The sequence below is a fragment of the Thamnophis sirtalis genome, unplaced genomic scaffold (genome assembly GCF_051295495.1).
Source record: "Thamnophis sirtalis isolate CommonGarterSnake01/CBP01778 unplaced genomic scaffold, rThaSir2_p1.2 scaffold_1, whole genome shotgun sequence".
Lineage (NCBI taxonomy): Eukaryota > Metazoa > Chordata > Lepidosauria > Squamata > Natricidae > Thamnophis > Thamnophis sirtalis.
In genome coordinates, this window is record NW_028261381.1 from 70,552,207 (window position 1) to 70,566,068 (window position 13,862).

Sequence of the window (13,862 nt, forward strand, 5' to 3'; positions counted from 1 at the left end):
CAAACTCGATAGATGATTGGTGGGATTATACATAATTGAAAATAGTGATATACAAATATAAATGGTAAAAAAATTATATTGTAGAAATATTAAGAATGGGATAAGTGATTATATAAAGGTATATTGTTATTAAACAGACAATTAAGAATGTAAGGGAATTAGGTTTATTGAAAAAAAAATATTAATCGCAATTGAATATATGTTGTACAATGAAAGTGGGGTATTTAGTTATATTAGATGGGAAATCTGTGATTGTATATGTAATTGAGAATATGGATGGAAAAACACTTGTAACCAAACAACATGCTGTATGTAATGGATGAGAATTTTTTTATGTTGTTTTTTATGTTTAAAAATAAAAAAATGCCAAAAAATACAATCCATAATTATTTTTAAGAAATAATTGTGATTATTTTGGACTACAGACTTGATGGAGAAATCCTGACTGAATCTTGCAGCAGGCATGTTGCAGAAGTACTCAGCAAAAACCAGAGATTGAGAGAATTAGACTTGAAGATAGAGAACTCAGATGACAAAGCAATGGAACTATTGTGCGATGGGCTCAAACATTCACAATGCACAATAGAGACATTAAGGTAAGTGACTATTTACTTTCAGTTTAATCTGCCTCAAGGTCTTTTGCCTGTTAATATTTTAGAAATATATCTAGAGAGTCAATTCAGTTGCCATACACAATCCTACTCTTCAGTTCCTATTTAAACACATTGCATACATTCAAGAAATAATTTTAATTTTTCATATTTTTTTCTGGTGGGGTTGGAACAGGGGACAGGCGGCAGGGCAGTGGCTTAGGGAAAACTCTGTGAATGTCCTAGAGTGGCCCAACCAGAGATCTGACTTGAACCCTAATGAGCGTCTTTGGAGGGGCCTGAAAATGGCTGTCCATTGGCGGTCATCGTCCAACCTGACTGAACATAAGAGGATTTCAAGGAAGAATGACAGAAAATCCCCCAATCCAGGTGTGCAAAGCTTGTTGCATGATACCCAAAAAGACTCGAGGCTGCAATTGCTGCCAAAGATGCTTCAACAAAGTACTGAGTAGAGAGTCTGGATTCTTATGCCAATGGGATATTTCAGTTTTTTCTGTTTAATAAATTTACAGACATTTCTAAAATGTTGTCTTCTCTTTGTCATTATCCAATATTAAGTGTAGATTAATGAGGAAATAAAAATATAGAATCAGGCTTCAGCATAACAAAATTGACAAAAGTGAAGGGGGTCTGAGTAATTTCTGAATGGGTCTAGGACCTTCAGGCTCCCATCCTTGGCCATGCCTCCTTTGCCTCCAGCCACCCACCTCAGCCCATTCACAGCCAGCTTTCCTCCTCTGTTGCCCTTTCCCAGCGATTCTCCCTGGTCAATGGGCTTCTGGGCTTCCGACTCTTCCTCTTCGGCTCGGCCCATTTGCTGAAGCACCATTTATCCAAGGTGTTTTGCTCCATTGTACAAAACCCTGCCAACCAATGAGTGGCAATAATGGGGCTGGGGCTGGGAAGGGTGGCCAAACGCTGCCTTCATACAGCTCCTAGTGGGGTTGGGAGGGGGAAGGAAGCAAATGCTGCCTATGCATTGCTCCTGGGGGGCTAGGGGGGAAGCAGTGAATCAACAGTAAACATGGCTGATGGTGGTGGTGGTGGGGGGTTAGAATGATGTGTTGCACAATTGGAGGGCAGCTGAACTGCCTGTTCAGGGTTAAGCCAGAGTCCAGATGAGAGTTAGAGCTATCCTTCAAAAGCCCTGATGGAAAAACAATGAAACTATTGTGCGATGAGCTCAATAAACCAGTGTGTACTGTAAAGAATCTAAATTAAGAAATGCATATACCAATGATGGCAAACCTTTTTTGCCTCGGGTGCCAAAAGCACCTGTGCGCGTGCTATCACACGCTCTTGCGTGCCCACCCAAATAATTTAATGCCCCCCCCCACCTCTGCAGACTGCATATTTTTGCACAAGGCTTCCCTGCCACTCCCTGCTCTGGCTGCTTCCCCTTGGCTAACACCCAGCGAGGGGAGAAGTTGCTCTGCCGCAAACAGGCAGAGACAGGGGGGAGGGGGTGCTCGAGGGTGCTCCTGCATCAAAAAACCTTCTTTATCATTCTCCTGTGTAAAGGTTGGGCCTTTTTTAATCCATCGAGTGTGAGCCTAGTTGCTAAATCCCCCACCCTCCCTTATCAAAGAGGATCCTGGGCACTACATTCAATAGGGAAATGTGGAAGGGAGCTGCCGGCACGAGGGAAAGACAAGCAGCAAGGAAAGAAAAGCGGCTTTCCCCCCCCCTCATGTTGGCTGCTCTGTTGCCCTTTTCTCCATTTCAGCACCACGCCATGGAGCCTGCCCCACCCACCATCACCCAGGCCCTCGCTTCCCCCAAGCATTTCTTTGCTTACCTGATTTCCAGATCCATCACGTTTCTTGCTGTTGTGTGCAGGGAAACAAAGTTTGTCGAACTAAAAAAAAAACCTTCAATCAATCAATTCCAACTTTTTTTTTGGGGGGGGGGGGAGATCTTGCAAAGTTAGAATTGATTGATTGAAGGTTTTTTTTTTAGTCCCACAAACTTGTTTCCCTGCCCAAAATGGCACGAAACATGATAGAAAATGCGATGAAATCAGGTAGGCAAAGAAATGCTTGGGGGAAGCGAGGGCACTGAAATGCAGAAAAGGGCAACAGAGCAGCCACCATGAGGGGGAAAAGCCGCTTATAAACTTTTCAGTTTGATCTGCACAACCATTGTTTGATTATTGTTTTTCTGGAAATATATACTGGGTGAGGCCGTTCAATTTCCTTACTTAATCACAGTCCCTGTAAAAATACATTCTATGCTTCTTTTTCAAGAAATAATTGTAATTTTTCATACTCTTCTTTGGAGGATTCATGGAGGGATCCTGACTGAATCCCGCAGCAGGTATTTTGCAGAAGTACTCAGGAAAAACCAGAGATTGAGAGAGTTACACCTGTCCATCACAAAATTTGATGAAAGAACAGTGCAACTATTATGTTGTGGGTTGAAAGATCCAGAATGCACAATAAAGAAGCTAAAGTAAGTAATGCATTTTCCTATACAAAATCATGTTCTAAAGGTTAATATTTTGAAAATATATCCAGAGAGAAGCAGTTTAGCTTCCATTGTTTATCATATTCATTTCAGTTCAGGGGTGGGATTCAGCCGGTTCGGACCGGCTTAGGTGAACCGGTTTTTACGATTCTGCACAGCTTGGAAAACCGGCAAATTGCAACACTAGTTGCCCTGCCCACCCTGCCTTATATATATTGCCTTCTCCATGCCTCGCCCTTCGCTTCAGGTCAGGTAACCAGAGGTAAACATTCCATCCTTTGCCTCAGGTGGGGTCCCAGGAAATGTGCCATTCCTTCGCTCCGGCCTTGCCCCGGGCCTCTGCCCGCATGCTGCCCCACCCCACCCCCGGCCTCAAACTATGGCTGCTAGGGCCGAAGCAATTTATTCAGCCTGCGGCTTGCTGCACTAGGCCAAAAGGCCATGGGGAGGGGGGACATGGGCACAGGAGGGCGAAGCAGTTTGGGAATGGACTAGACGGTTCTTCTTACCTGTAAGAAGTCCCATCTGGAAAGCGCTGCAGTGGAGATCTTGCAACCAATTCTTCCGTCCCTTGCCGAGCCTTGGTCACTTGCGAAGACGCTCTATGTGCTCTCCAAGTCGGCAGCTGCTTCTCTCCACTGCTGCCCTCCTGGAAGGGAGAGCATCTTGTGCAATTTAGCAGCTGTGAGCTGCCACTTTCCTCTTACTCCCATCCAGAAAATGCTGCAGCTGAGATAAACTGCATTTAACATAGCTGCTGCTTCTCTGTCTTTTTTCTGGATGGGACTTAGAGGAAAGCGGCAGCTCACAGCTGCTAAATTGCACAAGACACTCTCTCAGCAGTTCATAGAGTAGCAGCCGCTGCCCCAGCCCCGAAAGGCTGCTTGGTCGAGCCTTGCTGCGTGGCAGAAGCTGCACATGCATGGAAGGTGTGTGTGCATGCACGATCTCTCACATTTTTGGCGAACCAGTTGCTAAATTAGTTGAATCCCATCACTGCTTCAGTTTTTAAAAAAATATAATTCATGGTTGTTTTTCCTAAGATAATGTTAATTTTGAGATTCCTGTCTGCAGGTTGTATGGAGAGATCTCAAATGAATCCTGCAGCAGACATCTTGCAGAACTATTCAGGGGACTGAGACAGTTAGAACAGAACTATTCAGCTGAGAAAACAGTGGGACCATTGAATGAAGGGCTCAAGCATCCAGAATGTAAAATAGAGACAGCAGAGTAAGTGGCCATTTTTTTCCTCTTCATTTTCATGTGCCAACCTTCTCTTCAATGTTCATCTTCTGGAAATATCTCCAGGATGAGGCAATTCTAAATGCATTGTATGACTTCCTGTTCCTTCAATGGTACAGTTCCTGTTTGTTTTCAAAGATCTAAATACTAAAACTGATTATCTTTCAGTGGGTGGAATAGTTCATTATACAACAATAGGTTTTTTTTAGTAACTTACCTCAAATTGATAACTTACACTTTTTTCCAATAACTGGGATCCCTTTCTCCTGATGCAATAAAATTTGTTGAAGTTATTTTTGTTTCATTGCTATTGACATCTGCTCTGTTGCTGCTGCAGTCACATGATCTTCATTTTGAATAGTCCCTGATAGTTTTCCAATCACTCTTGTAATCTCTTCCTCCCTATTGTGGAACAACTTTCCTCCTGAGGTTGTGAATGCTTCTACACTGGAAGCCTTTAAGAAGATGCTGGATAACCATTTGTCTGAAGTGGTGTAAGGTTTCCTGCCTAGGCAATGGGTTGGACTAGAAGACTTCCAAGGTTCCTCCCAACTCTGTTATTCTATTCTATTCTATTCTATTCTTTTCTTCTTCTAATTAAAGGTTTTTATTTTTTCATTTTCATAACATATAATCACATGTATACTATTACATAACCAACATCATATTGTATTATTAAATGTTTACATCAATTCGTCTTACCAACAACTCCCAAAAACCAATTATTGGCTCTTCTGCTCTCTTTACACTACACCTGTACTTTATCTATCACTTTCTTCTCCCTCTCTCCTCCTCCTCCCTACCTCCTTTCTTCCCTCTGTCATCCTTCCCTTCTCAACTTCCCCTTCTTCTCTCTTTCTCCTCCCTCCCCTTACCACTCCTCAATTCTCTCCTCCTCTTCCCCTCTCTCCTATCCCTCTCTTCTTCCCTTCCCTTTCTCTATATTTCCCACTCTTCATCTCATTTATGGTGTATTTCAGCTTCTGAGCGAGCTCCATTTTATGTTGATGGTATTTATAATTCCTTTTCAATATACATATTTAGTTTTTCTCCTTTTTAGTAAAACAATAGAACAGAAAAGTATACATATATAGTCATTGTGCTGTTAAACACCCTCCCCACTTCCCAACCTAATTTTGGTTGAGCTGTAGCCCTGGTTACAATTCCCAGCTATTCTCATCATTATATTTCTATAGTTATACATCCTTACATGCCCCCAATTTGTGATTCTGTCTTTTTATCACGATAGTTTCACATTGTAGGTACACTTCCCTTAATGTATTATATAAAATAACAAGCGGTAAACATGTCACTTTGTTCATCATCTTAAAAGCTCTATATATGTCCATGTTTGATCAATGCTTAGTTGTCCTTCTATTGGCATATTCAATCATTTTGCAACTCAATTTAATTATCATGTTAAAAAGGTGGATCACAAACCTCTGCTTTAAAACCTCCCCATATCAGTTTCATATTTATCCATATTCCATATATGTTAATCTTTATTTAGCTATCTTTCCATTATCATGTTGAGATATATTAGTTGGAAAAAATTCAAACAGAATAAATCCTTCAGAGTGTTTGGTTTCTATTTCAAATCCAAAACCAAGTTTAGAGTTTATCTTTGAGTGGGTTTGTCATTTCTTTGCTTTCTCCTTTCTGTTCAAAATTGTTTCAAATAAATAACTTTTGGTGTGTGTGTGTGGTGTTTTAACCCTCCATTTTTCATTCATTCATTTATTTGTTTGTTTGTTTATTTATTTTTGAAAAAATCCTGATCTGACCATCAATATTATTTATGTTCTCAAGATTTCTTTGCCTTTTCCAGATTTGATTTATGGCTGTGGGTTAGATAAATTTTCTTACCGGTCTTTCATCTCTTCCGCACCCTCCTGTTCCTTTTGCTTTGACAAGAAGTCAGCATCTTGTCAGCCATATTGCAGACTGCCGCCCCGACTCTGATTCATAAGGCAAATCTCTGACCTGCGAGGGACCTGTTGCCTCCCTCTGGGTCTGATGAGATGCTGCCCTCTTCACCCCCTCCAGGGACGGGGGTTCTGATCCAAAAGGATCTCAAAATTGGTTTGTCAGACAGGGTTCATGTGAGGCTCTTGAGAGCCCACACACCCCACGTCTGTCCAGCTGAAGAACTTCCTGTTGACTCTCTATTCTATTCTATTCCTCCCTAACAGCTAGGAATTCACTCATTGTGTGACCCTTTAAAAACAACACTTTTAAGGTCCATGAAGAAAGGTCTGGATATTTTTATGTTTTATGTTCCCTTTCTCTGGCACACAAACTTGCACCTATATCTCATTTTTCTTCAGAAAGTCGGGGAAAAGGAGGACTACATCCTTCTATATTTCTTCACATTCACATGTTAGATAGGTTGGGCTGAAAGTCACCAAGTGAGGTGCCATGATTTTAGATAGCTTGGGAATTGGATCTCTCTGGTATCAATCAAATGCATTAGCCACTGTACCTTAGTCTTTGCCCATCCTGTCTCCTTTTTCAACTGCTTCCTACTCTAAAGCTAAGTATAAGCCAGCACATCTTCAGCCAACAGAGTTTAGGTGAACCAGTCTTTCCCTAGCACAGTGGCTCTCAGTGGGTTGGGACCCCTTTGGGGGTCAAACGACCCTTTCACAGGGGTCGCCTAAGACCATCGGAAAACACATATTTTCGATGGTCTTAGGAACTGAGACACCAATTTTATGGTTGGGGATCACCACAACATGAGAAACTATATTAAAGGGTCACGGCATTGTGAAGGTTGAGAACCACTGCCCTAGCCCTTCAGATGTCATGGGATCCTGTTTCTCTTCTCTGTATGGTATCTGCTACAGCTTCCTATACTTCAATAAAGAAATCAGCAGGGATTCTAAACTTTTTTCAGGTGAGAACAACAATGTAAAACATTGTACTAAAGTTAAATCAAATTTATTTTAAATATCATCAGCAAATTATGCCACATGGAAAAAGAGAAGGACGTCATAGTCAAGACACGGCCCAAATGTTGGGATATGGCAAGGAGGAAAAGGGAGGAAGAAACTGAATGGATGGAGTCCTTCTGTAATTATTACATTGGACATTTAATGCCAGATCCCAAGCAAATCTGAAATTTATTCAAATTGAGAAGGTCTCCTTTCATTCACTCTAGGAACTGCCAAACTGTTCATGCTGCTGCATTCTGGACTAGTTGCAGCTTCCGGTCACTCTTCAAGGGTAGCTCCATGTGGGGTCCATTGCAGTAGTCAGCCTGAGAGTTGACCAGGGCATGAGAGACTGAAAGGAAACAGAACCAAAATTATAGACATAAATCATATCAAATAGCAGCTGAGAATCCTCACAGCCTCCCGTAGGCTATATAGCCATAAGAAAAGAGCACCCATCCATTAGGGCACCAGAATGGAAAAACCAAGTTTTCCATGCCTCGTGAAAGGCCAGCAGAATTGCGGTAAGCCTGATCTTGAGGGTGATGGTGCTCCAGAGTAAGTGGGCTACGTATCTTAGAGGATGGTGTGTTTTTTAACTATAGAGGATTTTAATTTAAATCAAATTAAGTTTAATATTTTACCCCTGGCCCCTGAACTATAGTTTTCTTGTTAATGATAGTTTATTTACACATTCCGTGTATTTTTTTTAATCTGATTATTTAATAGAAACTTGTTAGGAACTGTTTTCAGATTCTTACTGAGAAACATTGAGATTTTTAAAACTTTGTTTTAAGGAGAAATAAAAGCTATAATTCTTATACTATTGTGACAACTTATTTTATGAATTAATACCTTCAGATCATTGTCAAAATTGTCATATTAATAACATCCTTTCTGTCCTTGAGTCCTTCTGGCCTGTTAGGCATTTTCTGAATATTGATCATATGCTCTTTTGGAATGAACGCAAACCTATATCCCAAATAACCCAAATGACAAATCAGTGGGACAATTGAAGGTTGTTCATTGACACATCTATGCCCATTTTCAAAAGCAGCATAATAAATGCTCACAGACATCATGGATGGGTTGCAAGGAGCATCTGAGGTATTTCTTTTCACTGCCCTTTGGGCCACTTTGCCTAACCTTTGACCTTTCCTTTGGGGTAAAAGGAGAAACAGGAAAACTCACTTCAGGTTCAGGTTTGCTCCAGGATAATTCAAATGGTGCAAGGGAATGGCAGCGCTAGCAGGAATTGGCTACAGCCAGCAAAGTTTGGATGAACAAATGAACAAAATTCATTGTTGGCTAAATCCAAAAATCTATAAAGTGCTCATTTAAGAGAACAAGCTGCACATATTTGACAGAACCTGGTTGTTTTGAAGCCATTGTTCTGACTGCCAGTCATTCAAAAGATAACTAAACAAGTGTTTAAAAACTAGTGTAAGAGTTCTTCCAAAAGGACAGACCAATTCTGCCCCTCAGAAGCTCACATGATGCCTAACCAACGCTTTGCAGAGCACCAGTCAGGCAATGCTCAGGGAAAGGCCTCTGCAGAAACTAGAGGTTTTCCCTGTCCTGCAGTCCAAAGGCCACTAGGGGGCGGATGGTACCCAGGCAATCTCAAGAGACCAGTTAAGACCTGGGCAGCAGCATCACGAAGTTCATCCATGAGATACAGCAGATCTTCCCTATGACAAGGTTTGTTTCAGGAGCAGAAGAAAAATGTTACTATGAAGCTACAAAAGATGAACGTAGGCTTGTAAGGGCAGTGGGCTGGGGATGAAACATGCTATGAAAATGTGGCCTTTAGAAATGGTTAAGAATCATTTTGAGGGGATGTGAGGGGTTCAAAGTGTCAAACATGAGTGACTTTTTGGGCATCCACAGCAAGCTGAGATTTTATCAAAATGTTGAAATGTGTCTGATGTCTCTTAAGTACTTGCAGGTGACAATATGATGCATATTTTGTCATTTTCTTCCTTTACCACCATCTCTCTCCTTTCAATGGCCATGTTGTCTTCTATTTTAGTATGATTATTATAAAAAGTACTTGATATTTCATCTATGACCATGTTAGCACTGATGTTTTCCCCTTAAAAGTATCTAATGGAGGCCTTTTCCGAACTGCTGTAAGAGATCCCAATCCAGTTCCACTCTGGAAAACAGGATGCCTCAACTTCTCTTGGGGGTGGGGAATTTGTTGCCATGTGTTTCCTCCTGAGTTCCTTGATGAGGAATGAGTAGCACATTGTTGGATGTCGGCCATGATGCCTATGGCTTCCTTTCTGGAGCGGATCCGCTTCTAAAAGGAAGCCATAGCCATCAAGGCTGACAGCTGACAGCCGAGCAGACTGTTGGTGAGGTTAGGTCCTGTGAGAAGGACCTTATTCAAAGAGAGGCCTTAGAATTGTGCACTTAAAAACAAAACTTACAGTTTTTAGATACTTCTGACTTTCCATAATCTGTCCCATCGTGTGGTGTAAAAAGATGTTGAATTGGGTCCCATGTTGAGAAAAGGTACAAGTGTTGCTTCTCTGGTTCATAATGGCATTTAAAATGACCTGCTCGTTCTGTGCACAGGGAGAACACCCCAGTGTCCAATCAGAAACACAGATATGATCACATCAGATTTGATCACGTCATGGAACTACATTTCCCATAAGGCAATCTGTCTACATTTCCCAGGAGGTAGTTTCTTAAAGGAGACAGCTCTTAATTCCTACATTATCTATATATTGCTGGCACATTCTTGATTTTTCCCATTCGATATCCATTCTCTGTCCCCTGATTGCTTTGCATGTGATTAATATTTAAAAGCCATTATTATATTTTCTCATTCTTTTTCTGAAACAATAAAATTAATTAGTGTATACCTAATGAGATTGATCCATTATGGTATGGGGGGAGGGTAATTCTTACTCTAATTATATGTCTTGTTCTTTAGAATCAAGAGGTGACACTATAGAATTAATTTAATTTTGTCAAATTCTTATCCAACGTAATATTTAATTCCAGAATACTTCAGAGCAATAGTAACTAATCAATAAGTCCAATATGTAAAAATCAGTTTAGAACACATTTGAAATTAAACCACTTACAGCAATATAAAGTATTATGTTGACTATTATAGTGTCCACTGTTAATGTCACTATTCCGTTTCTTTATTTCAAATATGGTAATTGACATAGAGATCAGTCTGATGCTACTATTTTCTTTCATACTATTTTTACCTTCCCGATTTCTTTTAAAAAATTCTCTCCTATATCAACTATTTCTGGAAGTCTTCCAGATAAAACTTCTCTTAACTCAAAATTGGCCTTTAGATCAGTCCACCAAAGACTCCTCTACTCACTGCAGCACTTACAATTCGTCCATTATTGATCCCCAGTCACATCTTGGACAGGTGATGAAATCCTGAAAGTGAGCTTCTGGGCTACTGATTGGGCAGGGAGAATCGAGCTATATAAATGAAAGAGGGGGAAGGGCATGCTTAGATTCTGAGATGAAATGAAAATATGAAAAAGCAGTTTGCGTAGTCATTTGAGAAGTTGGGGAGACTAATATGAAGATGAATTTGAGGAACATTGGGATACCAAGGATAAAATACACACATACTCACCAATTAAATTTTAGTGATAGCAAATCTTCCCAAAGAGATTGGAAATCAAATCTTTTGATCAGACAAAACAACCTGGAATAAGTGAAAACAAATCATCCTTGAAATTATCTAGGATGAATCAGATTATAATCAAATTATAATATCATTGTTAGGGATTTTTGCTGGAAGGTTAACATTTTTTTTAAATTATAGGTTGAATGGAAAATACATTATACAGAATGGAAAATGGAATGAAACATTTATGCTGGAATCTCCAGCTAGAACCCAGGTAAGAGTGGAAGAGTCTGGCAAGCTCAGAGTCCTCGCAGAACACAAAGAGGCACAGAACTGACTGCTTTCAGAATCCCTGAAGCCCTAATGTGCTGATTCGAGGGTATGGTTAGACTAGGAATTAAAAACTGTTCAAGTTAGTTTAGGAGTTAAATATTGTTCCTTTAAGAGATTGCCTTTTGGGTAATCTAGTATTGCCTTCTGGGAAATGTAGTCTTTATGTCATGTGGTCGCATCTGCCTTGCTGATTGGCCACTGGATTATACCTCTGATAGACAGATTTTTTTAAAAAAATGTATTGAACACAAATTAAAACATTGGACACAGTGTAATCGTCCTCTACAAAGTCTTTGCCATACATATAAAGTTATGCATTATAACCACCATGCTTATTTACATTTGGTCTATTCGGTATTTACAAATATAAAAATATCGTAATTCCAACCATGTTGCTTTGTTTTTATCTTATACATTTTCACTGTTGTAGTTTCATATATAATTCTGATCTCCATTCTGTAAATCTTAGTCGTGGCTTATTTTGGGTCTTTCCTTTTTTGTTCCAACCATCGATAAAATTTGTCCCAGATCTTATAACATTCTGATTCGTCTTTTTCCTTCAATCCCATTTCAGCACAAGTCAGAATTTTCCTAATTGCTTCTTCTTCTTGTGGAATTTCCCTGTTTTTCCAGATTTGGGCAAAGACCATTCTTGCTGCCGTAATAATATGTATTGTTAGGTAAATTACCCTCTTGTTATATTTATTGTTTATGATTCCCAAAAGAAATAGTTCTGGTGTAAATTCTTTTGTTTTTTGGCACGACCAAGACATGTGGTAGTATGTTCCTGATTTGTGATCACATTTCCAACAATTTGGCGCTAAATTTCTAAACATTTTGGCTAGTCTCATGGGTGGGAGATGCCACCTATAAAACATTTTACATACGTTTTCTTTGTACAGTATTGACAATGTTATTTTCCTATTCCTTTCTCAAAGTTTTGCCATTTATCCAGGTGTATATTATAGGCAAAGTTTATCACCCATGCTACCATTGTCTCCTTAACCTGTCTTTCTTCCATCTTATATTCTAATAAAAATGTGTAAATTTTCTTTATCAATTCATCATTTGTCCCCAAAAGGATCTTAGCTATTGCCATTAGCTCCCTGCTAATGCCCCACTCTTTCATATCTTTCAAATAACGTGATTGGATTTGAAGATAGGACCACCATTCCAATTCTATCCCTTGCTCTTTTAGCTCTTGCCTCGATCTTAATCTCCCTTCTTTGTCTATTATAGCTTTATAGGTGACCTGTTTTCTCTGGTTGATAAAATTTGGGTGCACTACTGCTTCTAATGTCGATAGCCCAATCGGAACCTTGCTGTAAATTTTCCTCTTGAATTTATTCCATTTTTTTAATAACGCCTGTCTTATAAAGTGTCTGTGAAAATATGGATGTGCTACCTGCTTCCCATACCACAGGAAGGTGTGCCATCCTAAATGTAAATCATGGCTATCTAGTATTAGCAGCTTATTATTTTTTAAATTTATCCATTCCTTTACCCAGGTAAACGTTGTTGCTGGTAGTATAATTCCCACTCTGGTACACCAAATTCTACTCTTTTTATTACATCTTGTAGAAGTTTAAATTTAATCCTTGGAGTCCTCCCTTGCCAAATGTATTCTGATGTCATTTAATCAATATTCCAAAGTACTTTTTATCTAATTTTATAGGAATATTTTGGAAAAAAACAATCATATTGGTAGATCACTGCCATTCTTCCCATGAAGGAGAATCTCAAATTTTTCCACCTCTCCAAATCCTCCTTGATATAATTTTTTAACTTAACATAGTTATCCTCTTTGTGCCCACTTTATCATACAGTCTTTAACTAATTCTGTTTCAGAATCCATTTCTATTAATATGTTATATAACATTTTTATATGCATTTGACTTTGATCCCTAATTTGTTTTAGTAAGTTTTCCTCATCTTGCATAATACCAATTTCCTGATCTTTTTTCTATCTGGCCTGTAACTGTCCATACTGAAACCATGTTTGGATTATCTTTTTTACCTGTTTTTTTTTACACCTCTTTCTATAGTAAGAAGCTGTCCGTATGTGGTTACATCCTGTTTTTGCACTATACTTATGTTCTCTATTGCATTTCTGGGAATTGCCCACATAGGTATCTTATCATTTAGTTTATGTTGATATTTTTTCCAGACACGCAATAAAGCATTCCTTAATATATGGTTTTTGAAAGTCTTATCCACCTTCTTGTCGTATATCAAATAAGCACGCCAGCCGTATATCAAGTCATGCCCCTCGATATTCAGTAATCTATCCTCTGTTGAATTAATCCAGTCACTAATTATTGATAAAACTACTGCTTCATAGTATAATTTTAAATTTGGCATTTTCAAGCCTCCTTTCTCATGTACGTCTTGCAATATTTTAAGTTTTATTCTCGGTTTCTTCCCTGCCCAAACAAATTTGTTAATGCCCTTCTGCCATTCAAGCAAATTTGCACCTTTTTAAAGTATTGGTATCATTTGAAAAAGAAATAAAAACTTAGGCAAGACATTCATTTTCACTGCTGCTATTCTTCCCAACAAAGATAATTGTAATTTTTCCCAATTTTTCATCTCTACCTGTATTCTATGGCATAATGGCTCATAATTATACTTATATAATTTCCCATTTGAAGTTGAGATATA

At 39.2% G+C, this 13,862-nt stretch overlaps 1 protein-coding gene across 1 annotated transcript; it reads left to right on the plus strand.

Annotated features, from left to right (window-relative positions):
- Positions 1 to 320: 320 nt before the first annotated feature.
- On the plus strand, positions 321 to 11,393 carry LOC106540439 (ribonuclease inhibitor-like). Its single transcript, XM_014055537.2, has 4 exons — positions 321 to 596; positions 2,892 to 3,062; positions 4,152 to 4,307; positions 11,067 to 11,393. Exons 1-4 carry the CDS (start codon positions 541 to 543, stop codon positions 11,203 to 11,205), a joined length of 522 nt encoding a protein of 173 aa, XP_013911012.2. The 5' UTR covers positions 321 to 540; the 3' UTR covers positions 11,206 to 11,393.
- The last annotated feature ends 2,469 nt before the right edge of the window (positions 11,394 to 13,862 follow it).